Source organism: Panthera leo, chromosome E1 (assembly GCF_018350215.1).
Source record: "Panthera leo isolate Ple1 chromosome E1, P.leo_Ple1_pat1.1, whole genome shotgun sequence".
Taxonomy (NCBI): domain Eukaryota; kingdom Metazoa; phylum Chordata; class Mammalia; order Carnivora; family Felidae; genus Panthera; species Panthera leo.
The window spans coordinates 6,019,027-6,040,922 of record NC_056692.1 but is presented as its reverse complement, the minus strand read 5'-3'; the positions used below and the strand labels follow the sequence as shown (position 1 = coordinate 6,040,922).

The window sequence follows — 21,896 nt, the reverse complement described above, 5'->3', positions numbered from 1 at the left end:
TCTTTTTCATGATGCAGAAGTATCCTAACGTAAAGAAGATTCGTTTTTGGGGCGCCTGGGTGGCTCAGTCAGTGAAGCGTCCAACTCTTGATTTCGGCTCAGGTCATGATCTCACAGTCCGCGAGACTGAGCCCCACATCGGGCTCTGTGCTGATGGTACAGAGCCTGCTTGGGATTCTCTTTCTCCCTCTCTCTCTGGCCCTTCCCTGCGTGCACACACTCTCCCTCTCTCTCAAAATAAAGCAATAAGCACTAAAACAGAAAGAAGAAGGAAGAAAGAAACAAGGAAAGAAAGAAAGAAACAAAGAAAGAAAAAGAAGGTTCATTTGTAAAGATCATTGTTCTCCGATCACTGGCAAGTAAACACCACCTCTATGGCTCAGTGTAATCACTGGTGAAATGTCCAGCAGTGGGCAACCGCTGAAAAATAGTTAAAATTACATGTAAATTGGAAGCAACATGTTTTAAATTATTCGCTAATTTATGGGACATGGTAGACAGGTTCAAAGGTGATCTCCGCGATCTGTACATCCCTGGGGTTCACATCGTTGTGTGGGCTCCTCTCTCTGAGTGTGGACGGGACCTATGACCTGCTTCTAACCAAGAGAATGGGGCAAAAGACATCATTCCCATGAATACATTGTGTCATACAGCATTCCTGAGAAATGAAAGGAGTGTTTCATTACTACCTAAATCACAGAATAGCAAGTTATAATATTACCTATTTAAAGATCAAATTTCAGAATTATGGAGTAGCTCTTCTAATAATTTCGCTTACTGTAGCCTGCTGTGTAGTTTCTGGAGAAGGTCTCTTTTTTTTTTTTAAAGGGAACAGATTGACACCTACAGGGTACAGGTTATCTTCTTGGACTAATGTAATGTTCAAAAACTGAGTACACAACTCTGAATACAGGAAAGGCAACTGAATTGTACAGTATAAGGGGTGAATTCTATGGGATGTGAATTATATCTCAATAAAGCTGCGAAGACAGAAGATGGAGGGCAGAATGTGGTCACCACCCACAGTCCATTTTCTCATTTAGACTGGAAAAAAGTTGTGGAAACCACAAAAAAAACATGCTACGGTTATGCCAGCATGAAGGTGTGTTCATGGAGTCTTTGCTCCTACCAGGCTGGCAACCTTTCCAGCGAAACTGAATCAATTTCACAGCTATTGTTTTAAGAGTTAGTGGCTTCCAAAGAAGGACTGGATAGAGATACAGCGCTGTAGTGACCACACCTGGAAGCCTGACCTGACCCTTTACCCTCACACTATAGCAGTCAACCAGTGAAGCAACTGTACCGAGTGCCTGAAACCTTAGTTGTGGTTTTCTATGGAGGCAAATGTGTCAATCAAGATTTAAGTGTTACTTCTATTAGGCATATCAGAAATTCCCAGTCATTTCATTATTAATTTCTTACCTGAAAATTAGTTCAGCTCAACTCCACAAATCTGTAAGCGATCCCCAATGCCTTTCTCTGCCTCATCAGTAACTAAGTTCAGCCTATGACCTTTTCTTTACTCTTATATTCAGCCTTCTAAAATGCATGGTAACTGTGGTCCACATGAGCAATTCTTAACCCAGACATCTTACCCATTCCCTCTGTTGGGCTGTATTCAAGAAACAAGCAAGCGATGGAGGTTCCAAGTCTCAAATTAACCCAAATCTCATACAGAAACACAACCCCAGCCCCATATCTAACCACCTACGCAGAAAAGTCCCTAAGAAAATTGGTAACGTTGTCCTCTGGATCTAGAGGTCTTCAACATGGAAACAAATTTTAATAGTTTTTGTTGTAAGAAGACCTGTAATTAGACAATCAAGTGATACACACTCCAGTTAAAAAGTGAGCTATACACTTACATATTTAAGGCCTACAGATCACAAATCAGATTTAAAGAGTACCCCTCTTGAATACAGTATTTCCAACAGGATGTACTTGGGGATAGATCTCAACACCAGGGAAGCTGTTTAGATACAGACTGATGTCACCATAAAATATTTTCTCTTATATAAAGGGAAGTAGGAGTTGAGTGGCAATAATAAACCTTGGTGATATCTACAGACACCAACACGAAGGATTAAAACCTAAAAAGAAAAAAAAATGGATCCATTTTATTAACCAACTTGAATCAAACTTGAAAAAAATCGGTTCGTGGACACAGTGCATCTTACCACCAGATTCGCTAATTAACGTGAATGGACTGGGTCCGTGTCCCCTGTGGTTATATCGTCATGTTCCAAAGACTATGCTCCTTGGCCTTGTAAAGGGATGCCGTATGAATGACTGAAAAAAATCAGAGGTTCTAGGCCTTCCCTCTTCTACTCTTTCAGGGAACCCTCATTCCCCTGCCCCCCAGGCTTCATCTTTCCACGGAGAGGGATCTGGTGTCTCACATGAGCCCTTACGGGCTGACCAGAGAACACGAACAAAGAAACTGAACACACTCAGGTCAAGTCCTCTCTTTTGAAACCAGCCTTCCTACACGGAGGGTACGGATGCTCTGGGTGTCCCTCTGTCATGCATTATGAGAGGCTGCCACTCACAGGATGGGGAAGTCTAATTACATGAGGCCACGAGGAGGAGTTAGCAAACTATTCAGGTCTCAAATGCAGAGCTACATTTCCCATTTTGTCAAGAATAAGACAGGGGTAGGGGCTCCTGGGTGGCTCAGTCAGTTTAGCGCCTGGCTCTTGATTTCTGCTCAGGTCATGATCTCACAGTTCGTGAGATCAAGCCCCATGCCGGGCTCCGTGCTGACAGTACGGGGCCTGCTGGAGAGTGTCTCTCTCCCTCTCTCTCTCAAAATAAAGAAACAAGCATTTATCAAGGATAAGACAAATCTTACCATCTCTCTCAATTGGTGCCCAATACAAAGGGAATGAAGCCTTTTCCATTTTTTAACTAGACTTCTAGAGAACCAAAAACCAAGATTTTCAAACATTTTCACAAAGTATTAGTAATAAAACGAAATGCGATCGTGCAATTCCTAGGGTTCAAAGAAAATATAACAATTTCAATGTGACCTCAGAGCCTCCAGACGCCAAGAATTTCACTGCTTTGCAGCTAACCCTATAAACTAAAGTCAATTCCCTTTGGCCCCCTTGTACAAGTGCTCAGAAAGACAAAGGACAAATACTTTTGGTGACCTGAGTCATAGCTGTAGCTTCAAAGTCCCAGTTTATTCCACTTCTAGAAAAAGCTTACCCAGAGTCTCAAGGGCAACAAGGAGATCATGTGCAGTCTGTCGACCGCAACTTCCGTCCTAAGATACAATTTCTGGGGACACCGGGGTGGCTCAGTTGGTTGAGCATCTGACTCTCGATTTCAGCTCAGGTCAGGATCCCAGGGTCGAGGCAACAAACCCCGCACCAGGCTCCACAGTGAACATGGAGCCTGCTGGAGAGTCTCTCTCTCTCTCTCTCTCTCTCCCTCTCTCTCTCTCCCTCTCTCTCTCTCCCTCTGCCCTCCTCCCCAGCTTGCGCTCACTCTCTCTCTAAAAAATAAAAATTTGAGGGGCGCCTGGGTGGCTCGGTCGGTTAAGTGTCTGACTTCGACTCAGGTCATGATCTCACGGTCCGTGAGTTTGAGCCCCGCGTCGGGCTCTGTGCTGACAGCTCAGAGCCTGGAGCCTGTTTCAGATTCTGTGTCTCCCTCTCTCTCTGCCCCTCCCCTGTTCATGCTCTGTCTCTCTCTCTGCCTCAAAAATAAATAAATGTTTAAAAAAATTTTTTTTAAATAAAAAAAAAAATAAAACTTTTAAAATTTTAAACGTTTTAAAAAAATTTTTTTAAAGATATAATTTCTGTCCTAACTAAATAGCAGGCCTAGAGAAGAAAATAATAATAAATATATATATATACATATATATATATGTATATATATATATATATGAATAGCAGAAAACACACTCATGGCGAGAAAAGGTTTCCTGACTCCTAAGCTACACTCCTAAGGGGAAGGAAGGTTTCCTGACTTTTCCTGGGATACCACTTTCTTGAGACTAAGGGACTGTGTTTTATCAGCAATGACTTCCAAATCTCTCTCATTCTCCCACTTCTCTGTGGATGATTTTACACAGAGTATCCTTAGCTGCTTTCAGTGAATCCTCCATAGGATTCCGCCTTCAAGCACCTGATGATCCATCCGGGGAACTGAGCCAGCAGCCCCCGCCGTGGCAATTACCGCCAGCTGCCAGCCAACACCTGTCCTCCTCTTCTCGATAAGGTCGTCTTTATTCGGGGAAACACTACACGCAGCTAAAACGCTACACTTCCCAACTGCTATGGAATCACCTGCACCCCCCTCCCCCCTTTCCCGCCAAAATTCATGTCAAAGCCCTAACCCCCAGCGTGACCGTATTGGAGACAGGGCCTACAAGGAGATAATTATGTTTAAACGAGGTCATAAGGGTGGAGCCCTGATCGGATAGGACCAGTGTCCTTCTTAGAAGGACCCCCGGCGGAGACAGGCTCTCCCCCACCCTCACGCTTGCACAAAGCAGAGATCACAGAGCAAGACGGCGGCCACCAACGAGCCAAGGGAAGAATCCTCAGGACGAGACCTACCTGGTCGGCACCTTGATCTTCCCGGCCTCCAGAACTGCCAGCAATAGACTTCTGTTGTTGGAGCCACCCAAGCTGTAGTATTTTGTTATGATGGCCCGAGTGGATGGAGAAGGCAAACTTCCTTGTGGTTAGAGGCAGTAGTATGAATGCAGTATTTAAAAGGAGCTGAGCTCGGGCGCCTGGGGGCTCAGTCGCCTCAGGTCATGATCCCGCGGTTCATGAGTTCGAGCCCCGCGTCAGGCTCCGTGCTGACAGCTCAGAGCCTGGAGCATGTTTCAGATTCTGTGTCTCTCTCTCTCTCTCTCTCTCTCTCTCTCTGCCCCTCCCCTGCTGTGCTCTCTCTCTCTCTCTGTGTCCCAAAAATAAATAGATAAAAGGAGGTGACTCAGCCAGAAGGAAGGTCATGGGTTTTTTCTTCTCTTTCTCCCCCTTCTGGTTCCTGTTGCCTGGAATACTGGTGAGGACTGGAGTTCCAATCACCCTCAAGGCCCTTGAGAATGGAAACCATGTACTGAGAATGAGGGAGAAGAAAATTACGGCTCTCTAGACTCTGATGACCATGAAGCCATTTCACCAACCCTACGCCTACCTATCTCCAGACAACATCTCCAGAAAGAGAAATAAACTGTCTTACTGAAGCCGCTATCTGTCCTCACCGCTGATGCTGTTGATATGCAAACTCATGCAAACTCATTTCCGGTTAATGAAGCCCCCAAGGATATCTTATTTCCCAGTGATTGTCACGGGAGGAGGTCCCTAGCATCTGGCAGTGGTGAAGAGGGAGGGAACAGGTGGAAGTCTGGTCAGGACAATGACTGGGAAGTGCTATGAGCACTTAGTGGCTGAGGGTCAATGATGCTAAAATGGTTTCAAATCCACAGACCAGTTACAAACAGGCCAAGAACACTTCCCTGAATAAAGTCCTTAACTCTGGCATCCCTCATTTCTTACAGCCAGCCCTAATCATCCCTGTTCCCAGCGACTAGCCGTTCCAACCTCTAGGGCAAACATGCACAGACAGACAGACAGACATATACATACACATACACACACACACACACACACACACACAGAGAGAGAGAGAGAGAGAGAGAGAGAAACCGACACAGATACTGTGGGCATCACAAATAAGTAGAATATGTGTGTTTTCTTTTACAAAACATGCAAAATGATGGGTAGAATGAATCCACGCAATACAGACCTTATTAAGACACAAATGCGATATAAGAAAATTATTTTTTGAAATAAGGGGACATCTTGTTACATGAAAATCTGAAAGCTGTCATTTCTGAGCCCACATGTTTGCAATGAAGTCCTTTAGTGTGCCCTCTTTGATCACCGACCCTCTGGACAGAAATGACTACTTTGTCTTTTCACTACTTACTGAACACTGAATCATCACTACTGCGTTTTCACTGCCGTCCTTTCACTGATTTGGACTGATGTGTACAAGTTTCTAAAATCCTACAGATTCCCCTCCCCCCCCCCAAAAAAAATAAAAACCTGTGACATGATGTTCCAGAGCATTCCTGAGACTAGACCCTGGGAAAAGCTTTATTTCTATCTAAAGTGTCCAATAAAGCTGCCCGGCTTTGCACATAGGTGGGCGGACTTGTTCTTTGGAGAAATATAGCCAGCACGGCCACGGCTACCTGGGATGTCTCTAGCTCATCTTCCACCCCTACCCTCTGCTAAATCCAGAGGGCACCCTTCTGTGCTAATTCAGCAGCAGGATAAGTACTCGGACAGATATAAAGGGTATAGGCTAAACTGTTAAGCGAGTGCCCACAGAGCCCCGTCCACAGCGCCCTTTTCCCTCACGCCCACCTAAAAGGTGATCAGGGGTGAGATCACTCTTTTAAGCTGCAGTTTGGTTTCTTACTCTTAGAGTTGGACTTTTTTTTTTGCCACTTGGCGAGCAAGTGTCTCTTCCTTGGTTAAGTCCCTGGGAGAACACCCCTGAGCCCTCCTGCCAAGGCTTTGTTTTCCTGCTGCTGCTTCTGCTAAGAGTTATTAGTATATGTTATTAACTTATCGACTGACTCTTGGTCCTGTGCTGTAAATATTTCTCCAGAGCATGTTTACCTTCCCATTCTATTTATGAATTTATACCTGTAAAACATTCGGAAATGTGCATGCTCTCAAGTCGATCGTGCCATTTCACTCTGCCACGCAGTATCATTTAAGTTCACCTCCGCGTGCGAAATGGACTTCCTTCCACCATTGCCTTTCCAGCTTCCTGCCAATGCCTTATTTTCTCACCTATCACCTAATCAATAATCCTGTTCCCTATTTATCCAAATTTGCTCTCCCCTCGAGATTTGCTGGGGGCGCCGGGGTGGCTCAGATGGTTAAGCGTCCAACCTCGGCTCAGGTCATGATCTCACAGTTCGTGGGTTTGAGCCCCGCGTCGGGCTCTGTGCTGACAGTGTGGCGCCTGCTTGGGATTCTCTCGTTTTCTGTCTCTCCCCACTCTCACTTTTTCTCTCTCTCAAAAATAAACTTAAAAAAAAAAAATTTGCTGGGGCGCCTGGGTGGCTCAGTCGGTTAAGCAGCCGACTTCAGCTCAGGTCATGATCTCACGGTCCTTGAGTTCGAGCCTCGCGTCGGGCTCTGTGCTGACAGCTCAGAGACTGGAGCCTGTTTCAGATTCTGTGTCTCCCTCTCTCTCTGACCCTCCCCCGTTCATGCTCTGTCTCTCCCTGTCTCAAAAATAAATAAAATGTTAAAAAAAAAAAATTTGCTGATCCTTTTTTATAAACATCATGATGTCTTCTACTGTATTAAGAATGCCGTAAAGTGCTGCGTTCAGAGATGCTTTCTCAAAGTCAAGAAGACATTGCTTCCTAGTTCCAGAATGCCTGCTCCCATCTCACAGGGAGGATACGTGTGGCACTCACGCTTGGGCCACTGTGGAGCATCAGGGACACAGACTTACTCTCACACTTGAAACAAGTAAAAAAACAGACAAAATCTGAGATGGTCTTGAAGACACTGGACGTCAGGCATCAAAGGGCAGCGAACACCGAGAGGCGAGAAATACACACGGTGAGCCTACGGCTGTCCCCAGCTTCCGGTCTGGAGGGGTCCACAGACTGCGAGGGGATGGGGGACCAGGGGGATCGAGGCACCTCCTGGCAGTATCCTGGTGTTGAGCAGACAGATCTGGGTGTCTGAGGAGACCAAGGTAGCCAGAGTCTAAGAAGCAGAGTTCCGGGATAAGAGAGCGCTGCACAGAAAGAGAACCCCACAGACAGGCACGGAGCCCTCCTTGGTCAGCATGCTCTTACAAAGACCCTACACTCGCCTGGGGAAAGAACCCCCCAAAAGGATTAGAGGGAACAATGCCCAGGCTGGAGCGGTACTCGGAACACCCACCAAAGCTGAAAAGCAAGAGTCAACAGGATCCAGCTGTTTCCAAGTAACTTAACCAAAGATTCGTAGGAACGCAAAAACACCTGGCACCCAAAGTCCGGCCTGCAATCTAAAACTCAGCAAGGATGCAGAGAAGCAAAATAAGATGGCCCAAAATGAAGAGAAAGATCAACCAATTCTGAGTCAGAAATGGCGAAGATGCCAGAACTAGCAGACAAAGACAATGAAACCGTGTTTACGACTCTATGGTGTGTGTTTGAGAAACTGAAGGGGAGACGAATACATTGGACAGATGTGGGATATACAAAAAGCAACGAAACCAAACGTCTAGACAGAAAAGCTAGAACAGGTCAGGAGGAAACTTTGGGGGTGGTAGATATGTTCACTGACCTGCCTGGAGTGGTGCTTTCACAGGGTATACACACGTCAAAACTTCCCAAACTGTATGCTTTCACTACGTACAGTTCATTATATGTCAACTATACCTAAGTAAGATTGATGGGAAAGAGAGAAAGAGACTGTCTTTGAGCCTCACTCTCCTTGTGGGAAAGGGATTTGTCCATCCCGTGTCCATACGTTCAAACCCTGTCTGTAGTTCAAGGCCCCAGGGCTCAGGGTGTTCCCAATCAGAGCACACACTGCTCCAGAGGAAAATTCTCTCTTGATGCCCTTGTCCTCGAATTCCATACTCTTCAACGGACAGCAGCAAATCTAAGAATATAATCCTCAGTCTATTTTGCTACCACGACCCTTCTCTGCGTCCACGCTGCCCGGATGAAATGTACCTACATCCATCTGGCCTCCCTCCCCAGTTATTTTCTGGTACTTGCTAGTCAGGGGGGAGGCCTTGGGGTGGGGGAGGCACTCTGTCTCTTAAACTAATGGTTCAGAAGAGGCCACATTTTCTCCTGCGGTCTGCAGGAATGCCCTAAGAGAAATCCTCGGTAAATCTCTTCTTGATTCCTATAGGGACTCCACATGGGATTGTCTTAATTTTCTGTGTTTCATATATCCATCCTTGTTTCTTAATAAATAGTTTAGCAGGGTGCTGCTTCTCCTATATCATTTTGCCCTACAAATCTGAAATTGTTTTTACAAAGTCAGAACATTAGTTCCTGAAGCAAGTAACGAAGGAGCAAGAATCTTAATTCCTTTTCATTCATAACCTGTAGCTAGCTATGTGAACTGTCTTGTAAACTATGGGACATTCTCAAGCTCACCTTTATTATTCTGGGGCAGGGCGGGCATTTACCCAAACTAGTCAATGAGAAAAAAAAAAAAAGATTTTATAGATTTATCTACAGACACAATCTAAAGATTTATCAACAGACACACTTAGGAACACAGGCTATTTTATATAATATACCTACTTGAAACAGAGGGTATTTTTGAACCTCTTACAGTGCTTACATTTTAGCTTGTGTGAATTGTGATCAAACCAGCTTAATTTAATACCAGTCTAGGCTGTAGACCTTAACTCACTCTACTTCCTTATGTATACTCTAGGTGCCTACAGAAAAATAAAAAGGTAAATATCTAATTACAGTTGAATCTGGATCTTTCTGTGAAGAGAAGCCAAAGCACACAACTCAACATGTGTGCTAGTTAATGCACAAAATAGCCTGTGAAAGGAGAAAAGAAGAAAACATTCTTCATGCCCCCAGCTTCCGGACATCTCCTTTTGGGTTTCAGATGCACACAGTCACAGACTAACAGACTAACAGAATCGTCCAGGCTTGTCCTTCAGAAAACCCTGCCTGGAGGTCCTGGACTGGGTCCAGTGCTCCTCCTCAGCACCCACATATGCTAAAAATCAGGAAACACCCAGTCCGGGGCCCCTGGGTGTCTCAGTCGGTTAAGCGTCTGACCTCGGCTCAGGTCATGATCTCGCGATTTAGGAGTTTCAGCCCCACATCCGGCTGTGTGCTGACAGGAGCTTGCTTTGGATTCTAGGTCTCCTTCTCTCTGCCCCTTCCTCCCCAAAACTAAACATTAAGAAAAAAAATTGGGAGGCCTGGGTGGCTGAGTCGGTTTAGCGTCCGACTTCAGCTCAGGTCATGATCTCACAGTCTGTGAGTTTGAGCCCCGCATCGGGCTCTGTGCTGACAGCTCAGAGCCTAGAGTCTGCTTCAGATTCTGTCTCCCTCTCTCTCTGTGCCTCCCCCGCTCACACTCTGTCTCTCTCAAAAATAAACAAACATTTAAAAAATTTTTAATTAAAAGAAGAAAAAAGAAAAAAAAAAGAAATACCCAGTCCATGGCAAATTCCTGATCTGCAGTCCCAGCAACGTTTTCTTTCAAGTAGATTAGGCTAGTTTGGTACTTCTTCTTAGTGAGCCCTATTGTGGGTCCACATCTAACCGTTTGTGCTTAATTCTTCTGATAATTCCTTCTATCGAGTCAAACTCAGAGGTCTCCTTTGAAGGGGCACAGGGGAGGATACAGGCAACAGGCCAGGGTCCCTCAAGTCTCAGAACAAGGAGGCTTCTGTCCGCAGCTCGGGCACCCGGGCTGGAATCTCCTGTCTACAACCTGACTCTTCACCATGGGCGTGTATCACTTCTTAAACGTTCCCAAGAACTCCCCAATCTGCCTCAGGAAACATCCCACGGAGCAAGGACACCGTGGCTTACTGATAGGAGGGGGACACCGCAGACCTCTCCTGCCCAGGCCGACAGCTCCCGTTCTCCCACAACGACACACACCGCCCACCCGGAGTCCGGTCTCCAGTTCAGAGCTCCGTCCACCGGCGTACCCACTCCACGCCTCGGCTCCTCCGCTCGCTAATCAAGTCTACTTATCTTCAAGCACACACACGTACTCCCCACTGCCGTGATCTGGACAGGACTCTAACTCCCCAAAGCTCTGATTCTTTTGGGACCAAAATGCCAAATCCACTGTGTTGTTTCTCGGGGCGGGAGCCAAGGAGAGACTGAGAGGAGGCACTAGGCCCTGCCCTTCGGCAGCCTCCCGCAGATGTGTGGGCACTTTTTCTCCCAGATATTCTAGGACTATCTCCGCCCGGCAACTTCCGTTTGCATCACAGAGGCTGTCTGCTCCGATTTCAACCACGTCTCCACCACTCCGTTCTTGAAAAGTGAACGTGACGTCCTCTCCCGCAGGTCACGTCTATCACAGAGCACATGCTCCACGGGTTTCCAGAGGACACTTGCCAGGAGCTAGTTGGTCATTTTTTTACTTAGGTAATCTCTACACCCAATGTGGGGCTCGAACTCACGACCCCAAGATTACTACGAGTCGCGTGTTCTTCCGAATGAGCCAGCCAGGCGCCCTAAGGAGCTAGCTACTCTTACCACAAAACGTGGCCTGAGAAGCCAAAACCCATTTCTCCAATACCACATGCACTGGGCTCAACTGGGGTCCCCCAACAACAGATTTATCCACCTCAGAAGGTGGCCTTATCTTTACAGATACAATTAAGATAAAGATCTTGAGGAAAGGTCATCCTGGACTTGGGTGGGCCCTAAATATAATGGCAAGTGTCCTTATAAGAGACAGACAGGAAGACAGAGACGCAGGGAGACACAGGGAGGAAATCCAAGCAAGGACAGAGGCGACTGGGGTCCTGCCACCTCCACCCCAGGAATGCCAGGAGGTACCAGGGCTGGAAGAGGGAAGGAAGGATCCCCTCCAAAGCCTGTAGAAGAAGCATCACCTTGCCAACACCCTGATTTCGGATTTCTGGCCTCCGAAACTGCGAGAGAATAAATTTCTGTCGTTTTAGTCTACCAAGTCTGTGGTAATTTGTTACAGCAGCCGTAGGAATCCAATACACCATCTAAACCACGAGTCAACAAACTTCTTCTGTAAAGAAACAGATGAACATTTTAGGCATTGCCAGCCCCTCTCTGTAGCAACTATGCGACCAAATGGGTGTGGCTATGTTCCAATAAAACTTTATTTATAAAAACTAGCAGCAGGGCCGCATTTGGCTCCTGAGCTGTAGTTTGAGTACTACGGGGTCTAAATGAGACCTATCGTTCAGACGATCTCTATCACATCTATTCATTTTTCATATCCTTCCTCTTTCAACTTTATAATTATTCTCTGGAAGAGAAGAAACTCCAGTAACGCACCCAAATCTTATAGTTTTATTTTCAAAATTTAAGCTCAAGATACATTTCAGGCTCTTTCTTAACCCTCACGGCCCCTCCTCCCCCCTACACACACACACACACACACACAAACACACACACACACACACACACAAACACACACACAAACACACACACACACACACACACACACACACACGCAAATCAACAGGCAGTGGAATTACGGGTCTGTAACCCATCCCTGATTCTCTTGCCACACACGTAAATAAGTACACTAAAGAGGCAGCAGACCTCCATGCCTTGGGCATCCTTCCTATCTACGTATCCTTCCTATCTACGTATCCTTCAGAAAATGACAGCTAATTACCTGAACACATCTCTTCCTCCTGGGCATAAGAACTTGATCCCCCAACCCTGCCAGTGCCTACAGATTTTCCTTTGATAAATAAACATCTCCTGGTGCCCAGAACCTTCTATTATCTAATTAGGCATGTCTGAAGGCTTGAAGCATGTTTTCTCCTCTTCTTTCATGATCACATCCTTCCCCTTCATTTATCTTACTCTTGATTTCCTCCCAACGTTATCAAACATGTCTTTCTCTCCAAATTACTTATTCCTCCTTTTGCCCTGTAAGCAGCCTTGATTTTATCAAGCCGACATACTCTAAAATGCCTCAAGCTGCTTTATTGCTCTCCTTGGCACATATACATATATATAATTAGCATTCCTCCTAAGACAGGAAAATAAATAGAACACATACCCTGCACACCACTGCAACCGTTCTGTGTCCGTACTCTAGATGAGTACTGCTTTATGCATCCTTCTGCAATGCAGCTCTGTTAATTCCGGAAATTTCCACAGTAAACCCGGTCTGTCAGTTGCCATGGAAACTGTCTGCTTCCTGCCACTACTAACAAAATGAGTATGTTTGCTAAGACCTAAGATGAGGCAAAGGGAAGAATTGGAAAGGAAGGAAGGAAGGAAGGAAGGAAGGAAGGAAGGAAGGAAGGAAGGAAGGAAGGAAAGATGTCCAAAAGAATTGCTCAAACACTCCAAATATAAATTTTCAAATTCTGATATCCATATGCAGTGAGGAGAAGATACTAATGACACAGATCTGCAGTGCCTTGAGCAGCACTGACTTAGGGAGGAGAAAGCAATTTCCCACCACTAAGGAAAAGAGTAAGATTAGAGTATAAGACAAGCATCCACGGTTGCATCCTGTGGCTACAGGCAGCATATTCCCTACGAGCTGATGGTATGTCAGCTGTACTCAGCGTTTACCATTAGCACAGTTTCTCTGGGCTGTGTTTCTTACAGACAAAAGTTAAGAAAGCTGACTTAGCTAAACCAACAGGTTACAAGTTTTCCTAAGATCCTCTCCCTGTCTGGAACCCCATCTCTACGGGCGGCTACCTAACACCTTTTCCCCACTAGTATGGAAGAAATCAGGGTCCTTACATGCAGATGTCAGGAGCAGGCATCGAGACAGCCACCTTACCAGGACGCTCAGAATATTAGGCACAGCTGACCACAATCGCTCCCACCTGCCCCTGGAAAAAATGCATGTCATTTTTCTGTGACATCACATGTAATGATCTGCTGCCTACCTCTCAAGCATCTTTGTTTTCTCTGCCTGTCGCTTCTCTGCTATCCAACCTCGACATGTTAGATTTCCTCGGGGCTCAGCCCTGGATCCGATTCTCTCATCGAGATACACTCTCTCCCCGGACAACATCAGCATCTACATGCTGACAGCTCGCAACCTTTAATTTCCAAGCTACCCCGTCTTCTCTAGGTACCAGACTTCCATTTTCAACACTACAGTGGGTGCTGTATTTACCCCTTGATCTCGCAGGATATTTCAGGGGCATCTCAAATCTGACATACCTCAAGCTGAACTCCTGTTCTTCTGTGCCCTCCCCCACAGACACTCCACGGCCGGTGGGCCCATTTCAGCAATGGCAGCTGAACCCATCATTCAACCCACAATTCTGGAAGTGACCAGGGACACTTTCCCATTTTTGCCACCCACATTCAAATTCTTACTCGTTTTTGTTAATGCTTCCTTTAAAATTCCTTTGCAAGCTCCATTTCCCTCTATGTCCTTGTCATCAACTAATATCATCACCCATCATGCCACAGCCACACTACCACCGCCTCATGAGGACTCCTGAATTCCTTTCTTGCCTCTCCACAATACATACTGCACGCAGCAGCCAGGGTGATCGCACTGGGGTGTAAATCAGATGGTGCCACTTGCCTGCTCATAACCCTTTGTTAGCTTCCCACTCCCTTTGGGTTTTTCTTTTATTTTTAAGTTTATTTATTTTGAGAGAGAGAGCTAGTACGAGAAGGGGAGGAGCAGAGAGAGAGGAAGCGAGAGAACCAGAAGCAGGCTCCTTGCACTATCAGTGTGGAGCCCATGGTGGGGCTCGATCTCATGAGCCGCAAGATCATGACCTGAGCCGAAATCAAGAGTCTGTCACTTGAATGACTGCATCACCTAGGCGCCCGCACCAACTCGCGAATGCCATCCCAAGTGGTTACCTACAAGGCCACATGTGATCAGGCCCGTGACTCTCTCTCCACCCTTAAATGCACTTCTCCTTCTCGTTTTCTGATCAAATTGGCATCTCTTTGTTTCCCTGAAAAGCTGAATCTTTTCCACCTTGATACGTTGCCTCTTCAAATACTTGCAATTCCCTGCACTTAGAATGCCCTCAGCAGCCCCCTTCCCCAAATCTAGTAAGAACCTGCCCGGGCTCAGAAGCCTTCAGTGACAACTTGTTCATCCCCATGCGGAATCAAGCCCCTCATATGCTCTCAGCTGGCCCTTTTCCTGGAACAGCATGAATACTACCTATAATTACACACACACACACACACACACACACGTTGAATGTGTCATCCCAACACCTTAAGCTTCATTAAGTAGCAGCAGAATCTCCTTTTTTTCAACATGAAATACCCAGTGTCCACCGTAGTGTCTGGCAGATGGTGGCATTCAACAAACAGCTGATGAAAGTCTAATAGAACGTGCGTGGGGTTGGTCTCTGACAGCTACCAAGTCAGCTGCTCATAAAGCTCCGAGGCACTCCCTGGACTCTGTAACCTAAGCTCCCCCTCATTTTACATCCACTCAAACCCCAAGATATGGAGGAACACACCACTGACATCTGACTTCGGCAGCTCCTAGGTCAGGACAGAGGCGACGGTAACCGTCCGGGTGAACCTACAATGCTTCTCTGGTCGATGGTCCCCAACCACAGGCAATGTTGCACTTGTACCTCAAGGGTCACATGGCCACATCTGGAGATTCCCTGCACTTGGAATTCCCTGCACTTGAAACAACTAGGTGGTTGTTCCTACTGGGGGGGAGGGGAGTGCTGCTGGCATCTGGTGGGGGGAAGCCAGAGTTACCGGGAAGCATCCTACAGTGCGCAGCCCAGCCTCCTGCCTCCTATACCAAGAACTATCCCGTCTAAAACGTCAATAGCACCAAGGTGGAGAAGACACAGCTACTCCCACAGTCTTAGAAGATAGGAGTAGGGCCCAAAACTGTCAATCTGGGCACCTGTCTGGCTCAGTCGGTGGAGTGCGTGACTCTTGATCTCAGGGTTGTGAGTTTGAGCCACCTGTTGAGTGTAGAGATTACTTAAAAGCTTAGGAGGGGCACCGGGGTGGCTCAGTCAGTTAAGTGTCTGACTCTTGACTTTGGCTCTGGTCATGATCTCATGGTTCAAGCCCCACATCAGGCTCTGTGCCGACAGTGTGGAGCCTGCTTGGGATTCTCTCTTTCTGCCCCTCCCCTACTTTCTCTCTCTCTCTCAAAAGAAACATTAAAAAGAAAATTTAGGGGTGCCTGGGTGGCTCAGTGAGTTAAGCATCTGACTTTGGCTCAGGTCATGATCTCACAGTTCCTAGGTTCAAGTCCTGTATCGGGCTCTGTGCTGACAGAGCCTGGAGCCTGCTTCAGATTCTGTGTCCTCCTCTCTCTCTGCTCCTCCCCCACTCTCTCTCTCTCTCTCTCAAAAACAAAACATTAAAACAATTTTTTTTTTAATTTTTTTTAACGTTTATTTATTTTTGAGACAGAGAGAGACAGAGCATGAACGGGGGAGGGGCAGAGAGAGAGGGAGACACAGAACCGGAAGTAGGCTCCAGGCTCTGAGCCATCAGCCCAGAGCCCGACGCGGGGCTCGAACTCACGGACCGCGAGATCGTGACCTGAGCTGAAGTCGGACGCTTAACCGACTGAGCCACCCAGGCGCCCCTAAAACAATTTTTAAAAATTTTAAACAAATAAAATCTTTAAAAAATATTTCTATATATAACATTTTACCACCACAAAGTTGTTTTTTAAAGCATTATTTTTAATTAAAAAATGAAGGGGCACCTGGGTGGCTCAGTTGGTTAAGCATCCTACTTCAGCCCAGGTCATGATCTCACGGTTTGTGAGTTCGAGCCCCACATGGGGCACTGTGCTGACGGCTCGGAGCCTGGAACCTGCTTCAGATTCTGTGTCTCCTCTCTCTGCCCCTCTCCCGCTCATGCTCACACTCTCTCTCTCTCTCTCTCTCTCTCTGTCAAAAATAAATAAACTTAAAAAAATGAAAATAATCTAAATGGTTATCAGTAAGGAACTAATTACATAATTACATAATTGGTATATAATTACATAATACATCAATTCAAATGTAATGAAAGATAAAATTGATTTCTGAAAATGAATGTGCTAATTTAGAAATACATTTTCAAGATGTACTAAGTGAAAAATCAAGCCACAAAGTAGGGTACTAAATGGCTTTTTGAATAAATATTTTCAAGAATTACATAAATTATTATATATTTTGGTATTTGAACAAGTTTTTCTATAAGGACATACTACACTTAAAAGGGTTTTATCTTTAGGGGCGCCTGGGTGGCGCAGTCGGTTAAGCATCCGACTTCAGCCAGGTCACGATCTCGCGGTCCGTGAGTTCGAGCCCCGCATCAGGCTCTGGGCTGATGGCTCGGAGCCTGGAGCCTGTTTCCGATTCTGTGTCTCCCTCTCTCTCTGCCCCTCCCCCGTTCATGCTCTGTCTCTCTCTGTCCCAAAAATAAAAAATAAAAAACGTTGAAAAAAAAAAAAAAAAAAAAAAGGGGTTTTATCTTTAGAGAAAACTATGTACGAAATGAATTCTTTCACCAGAAGCATATACCACTCATTTTTTAAACGGTAACATGAACTTTCTGGATGGTAACATTATGAGCCATTTTGATTTTCTTCTTTAAACTTTTCTGAAAGGAAGGATGGAAGAAAGGAAGGAGACAGACTAGTAAATGGTCTTTTTTTTTATTTATTTATTTTGAGAGAAAGAGAGCATGAGCAGGGGAGGGACAGAGAGGGAAAGGGAGAGAATTCTAAGCAGGCTCCACACTCAGCTCAGAGCCTGAAAGGGGCTCGATCCCACGACCCTGGGATAATGATCTGAGCTGAAATCAAGAGGCGGATGCTCAACCGACTGAGCCATCCGGGTGCCCCGAGATTTACTTTTTTTAAGTAATCTCTACACCCAACGTGGAACTCATACTGACAACCCCAGGATCAAGAGTTGCACACTCTACAGACTGCACCAGCCAGGCACCGCTCTAGAGCCCAATATAGACAACCTGTCCCCACACTTTTTTCTAGGGGACTCCCACTATTCAGGGGTACGCTACACCCGCTGTGACTCCACAGATGCTATAGATTAATCTTCAAATTACATTAAAAATTTCCATCTAGGTTTGTCTCAAACATCATGACACGGGAAACCACGTGGGCAGGAATAAAATCCGTCACCATACCGTTCCACGGGCCTAAGAGTTGAATTCAATAAAAACAGTGTTCGTACACTTACCAAGTGATTGTTGAAACATATACGGGCTTTGAAAACAAAGACAGAAAAACACAGGTACCATTCAATGAGAGTAAATAACAGACTTAGCATTTTTACTGTTAGTCTTCCGCCATCTTTTTTTTTTTTTTAATTGAAGTGTGGTTTCCAAATGAAATGCAGAAATCGTAAGGATACAGTTGGCCGAGTTACCAAACACACACACCCGTGTATCTCACACCTGAACAAGACGGAGAAGATCCCACCACCCCAGGAATGCGCCATTCCTGTCCGGCCCCTCCACAGACACTGTTCTGATTTCCATCACTTTGTCTAGAATTTGATACAGATAAAATGAAACAGTGTTCCCTTATGCCTGACTTCTGCTCAGCATTTCTGAAGATTCATCAAGCAGGCTGCGAGCCTCAGTACTTTGTTCCTTTTGGTTGTTGAAAAGTATTTCACTGATTAACATGCCACATATTATCCATTCTTCCATCACGGGATACCTGGGTGGTTTCCAGTTGGAGGGCCATTATAAATTGAGTTTTCATGAACCTTCACATGCAAGTCTTTCTGGGGACACTCTTATCTTAAGTAAATAACAAGAAATAGAATTTGCTGAGTTACGGGGTAGATGTGTCCTTAAGTGACTATCAAAGATTTTTCTGAGGTGCTTGTGCCATTTCCTACTTCCCCCATAACATATGAGAATTCTGGTCATACGTACTTGTTAATATACTGTGTGGCCTTTCAAATTGTATCCATTCTGGTGGGTATGTAATAACGTAAGATAACAGAAGAAATATATCTTGGTCTCCACTCCCAGCTCCTGGCACAAAGCTTCTCAAATGCTTGTAATTTCAGGGGCACCTGGCTGGCTCAGTCATTTAAGCGTCTGAGTTTGGCTCCGGTCATGATCTCGTGGTTTGTGGGTTCAAGCCCCACGTCAGGCTCTGTGCTGACAGCTGGGAGCCTGGAGCCTGCTTCGAATTCTATGCCTCCTTCTCTCTCTGTTCTCCTCCCCCACTCGTGCTGTCTGTCTCTGTCTCTCAAAAATGAAAACATTAAAAAAAAAAAAAAAAAGTTTTAAAACCCTTGTCATCTCCTAAATGATATGAACACTAGCAGCAATCTCTTGTCCTAAAGAGGACATTGCATGGCTCCTGGGAGGCACTGGTCACCAGAAATCCCAAGCCGGGATTAGAAGTTTAGAATTCTCAGGCCCAGCGCCCATCCTCCAGAGAGCAGAGACGGGCTGGAAACAGAGTCCCTGATTCATCGCACCTGTGTGACAAAGTCCCCACAAAATCCCAACAGGAAGGGGTTCCAAGGGCTTTTGGGCCGGTGAACACGTGCACCCCAGGAAGGAGAGGAGAGGTACACCAGCTCCTCAGGAACTCTGGTGCCTGCGACCCTTCCAGACCTCTCCCTGGGTATCTCTTCATCTGGCTGTTCGTCCGTATCCTTTCGGTAAACCTAGGCTCCACCCCTGTCGCTCTCTCTGGCTCTCACTCTCTCTCTCAAAATAAATACTTAAAAAAAAAACAAAAACAAAAACAAAAAACAGAGAGACCACACCAAGAGCTCAGTGGAAGGGAAGAAGGAAGGAAGAAGAAAAAAGAAAAATAAAACCAAAGCAGAAAAGTGAGATCTGAGACACTGGGGGAAAAAGCCCACTCTGTGGTCACCCACAAAGGAAAAACCAGGTCACATTCCGAAGCTCAGAACCGTCATGGCACATACGTTCCTAACAGTAACCCTGCAAGTCCGGAAGCCTGGAGCAGCGCCTTCCAACTCTGAAGAACAATTTCTACCCCAGAATCCTAAGACCGACAAAGCTATTAATCTAGCAAGAGGGTGAGATAAAGGCATTTTCAGACATGCAAAGACCCCAAAACCCTACTTACTAGGAAAGAACACTTATCTCAGGAAGCTGTTGGAAGATATACTCCCTCAAAATGGAGGGAAACTAAATCACAATGAAAGAAAGAGAAAGAGAATGAAAAGGAAAAGGAAAGAGAAAAAGAGAAGAGAAGGAAGAGAAGGGAAGGAAAGGGAAAGGAAAGGGAAGGGAAAGGAAGGGAAGGGAAGGGAAGGGAAGGGAAGGGAAGGGAAGGGAAGGGAAAGAGGGGCAGCTGGGTGGCTCAGTCGGTTGAGCATCTGACTCTTAATTTGGGCTCAGGTCATCATCCCAGGCTTGTGGGACTGTGCCCTACATCGGGCTCTGAGCTGACAGCACAGAGCCCACTTGGGACTCTCTGTCTCCCTGTCTCTCTGCCCCTCCCCTGCTCTCTCTCTCTCTCTCTCTCTCTCTCTCTCAAAATAAATAAACAAACACTAAAAAAATACACCTCTGAAAGAAAGAGAGAGAGAGAGAGAGAGAGATAGGGAGGGGGGAGGGAGGGAGGACATGACTCCCAAAGACAGGGAATCAAAATCAGGAGAGTAATACAGGCATTCACAAACCACTGCCAACAGCCATGAAGCAGGCCTAACATGCAACCACTCCAGATTACAGCAAGATTAGGGATGATAGACAACTCTTAAAAAGAAAAACAAAAAAAAAAAAAGAGAGAAAAGAAAAACACTGAGTGATCATCTACTCTTTCACGTTGAGAGGAGATTCACAGTGAACCATTAAATGAGGCAATTATTAATTCTGAGGAAAACAAATCTGCTCAAGATCAGTAATGTAATCACACTCAGTGGTAAATAATAATAAAAAAGAACACTCTGAAAAGATAGGACATTTCCTTTAAGCAGCTTAATTCCTTATTCATAGGTAAGTTTCCAGAAACATGCCCGTAACATGAAGGCAAAGGACCTCTATAACATTCTGAACTGAATCGGAACCCAGTCTTGCTGCCTTATCAGAAACAGTTGGAAAGCTCAGGAAAAGCAAAACAAAAAACAAAGCAAGACAAAAAACACAAAAAACAAAAAACAAAAAACCTAGGCATTTCTTTAAAGAACACAGTTCTACAGCTCTATAGGTTAAAAAAAACCAGGGACACCTTTCAATGTGTGCCTAAGTCTCTGATTCAAGAAAAAAGATGCTTGAAAATGCCAAAACTAAATTCATCTTTAGTAAACAAGCAAGTCAGCACATTTACTATTAATTTCTTTAAATGAATATTCCAGAACTAACTTCAATATCTCAGCTATACACATCCAGCTTGAGGAAAATTATACTAGTGAATCTCCGGGTGGGGGGGGGGGGAGGGGGGCGGGGGGAACGACACACAGAGAATCAGTTCAACCACAGCTATTACCACTATGCTCAGTTGAAAATCACATCTCCTGTGAAACACTAACTTTAGGAAATGTGCCACAACCATCAGGTGCACCAAGGTAGGATGTGGGACTGAGGAATAGATTGCATGCCTCTGAAGTTTAAGAAGTACAATAATGCAAGTTCTAGAAGACAATCTCACATGACAGGATTATTTACTATAGTCAAAAGGTAGAATGCCTGAATGTCCATCTGTATGAACGAATAAACAAAATGCCGTATATAGATACAACACTATTCAGCCTTGAAAAGGAAATTCTGGGGCGCCTGGGTGGCTCAGTTGGTTAAGTGTGTGACTCTTGGTTTTGGCTCAGGTCATGAACTCACGGTTCATGAGTTCGAGCCCCGCATTGGGCTCTGTGCTGATGGCTCAGAGCCTGCTTGGGATTCTCTCTCTCTCTCTCTCTCTCTCTCTCTCTGCTCCTTCCCCCTCATGTTCTATTTCTCTCTCAAAATAAATAAAACTTTAAAAAGGGGCGGGGGGGGTGGGGAGGGATTCTGACACACATAACATGGATAGAGTGTGAAGACATTATGTTGAGTGAAAGAAGCCAGACACAAAAGAACAAATATTGTATCATAACTCTACTTATATGAGGTACCTAGAGTGACCAAATTTAGAGACAACGTGGAACCAAGGCGGGCAGGAGGAGAAACGTGGAGTTAGCGTTTAATGAACACAGTTTCAGTTGAGAAGATGAAATCGAGTCCTGGAGAT

The 21,896-nt window shown here is 45.5% G+C and overlaps 1 protein-coding gene across 4 annotated transcripts in view; it reads right to left on the bottom strand.

Moving 5' to 3' along the window:
- Nucleotides 1-21,896, bottom strand: part of MAP2K4 (mitogen-activated protein kinase kinase 4) — a 139,172-nt gene that overhangs the window by 72,229 nt on the left and 45,047 nt on the right. For 2 of the 4 annotated variants that reach the window (XM_042917529.1, XM_042917528.1), the window contains one exon: nucleotides 13,484-13,575. The exons of the other annotated variants lie outside the window; for them this stretch is intronic. In XM_042917529.1, the coding sequence (XP_042773463.1) occupies nucleotides 13,484-13,506 (23 nt within the window). In that variant the 5' untranslated portion in view covers nucleotides 13,507-13,575. The remainder of the gene's footprint in view (nucleotides 1-13,483; nucleotides 13,576-21,896) is intronic. 4 annotated transcript variants of the gene reach the window in all.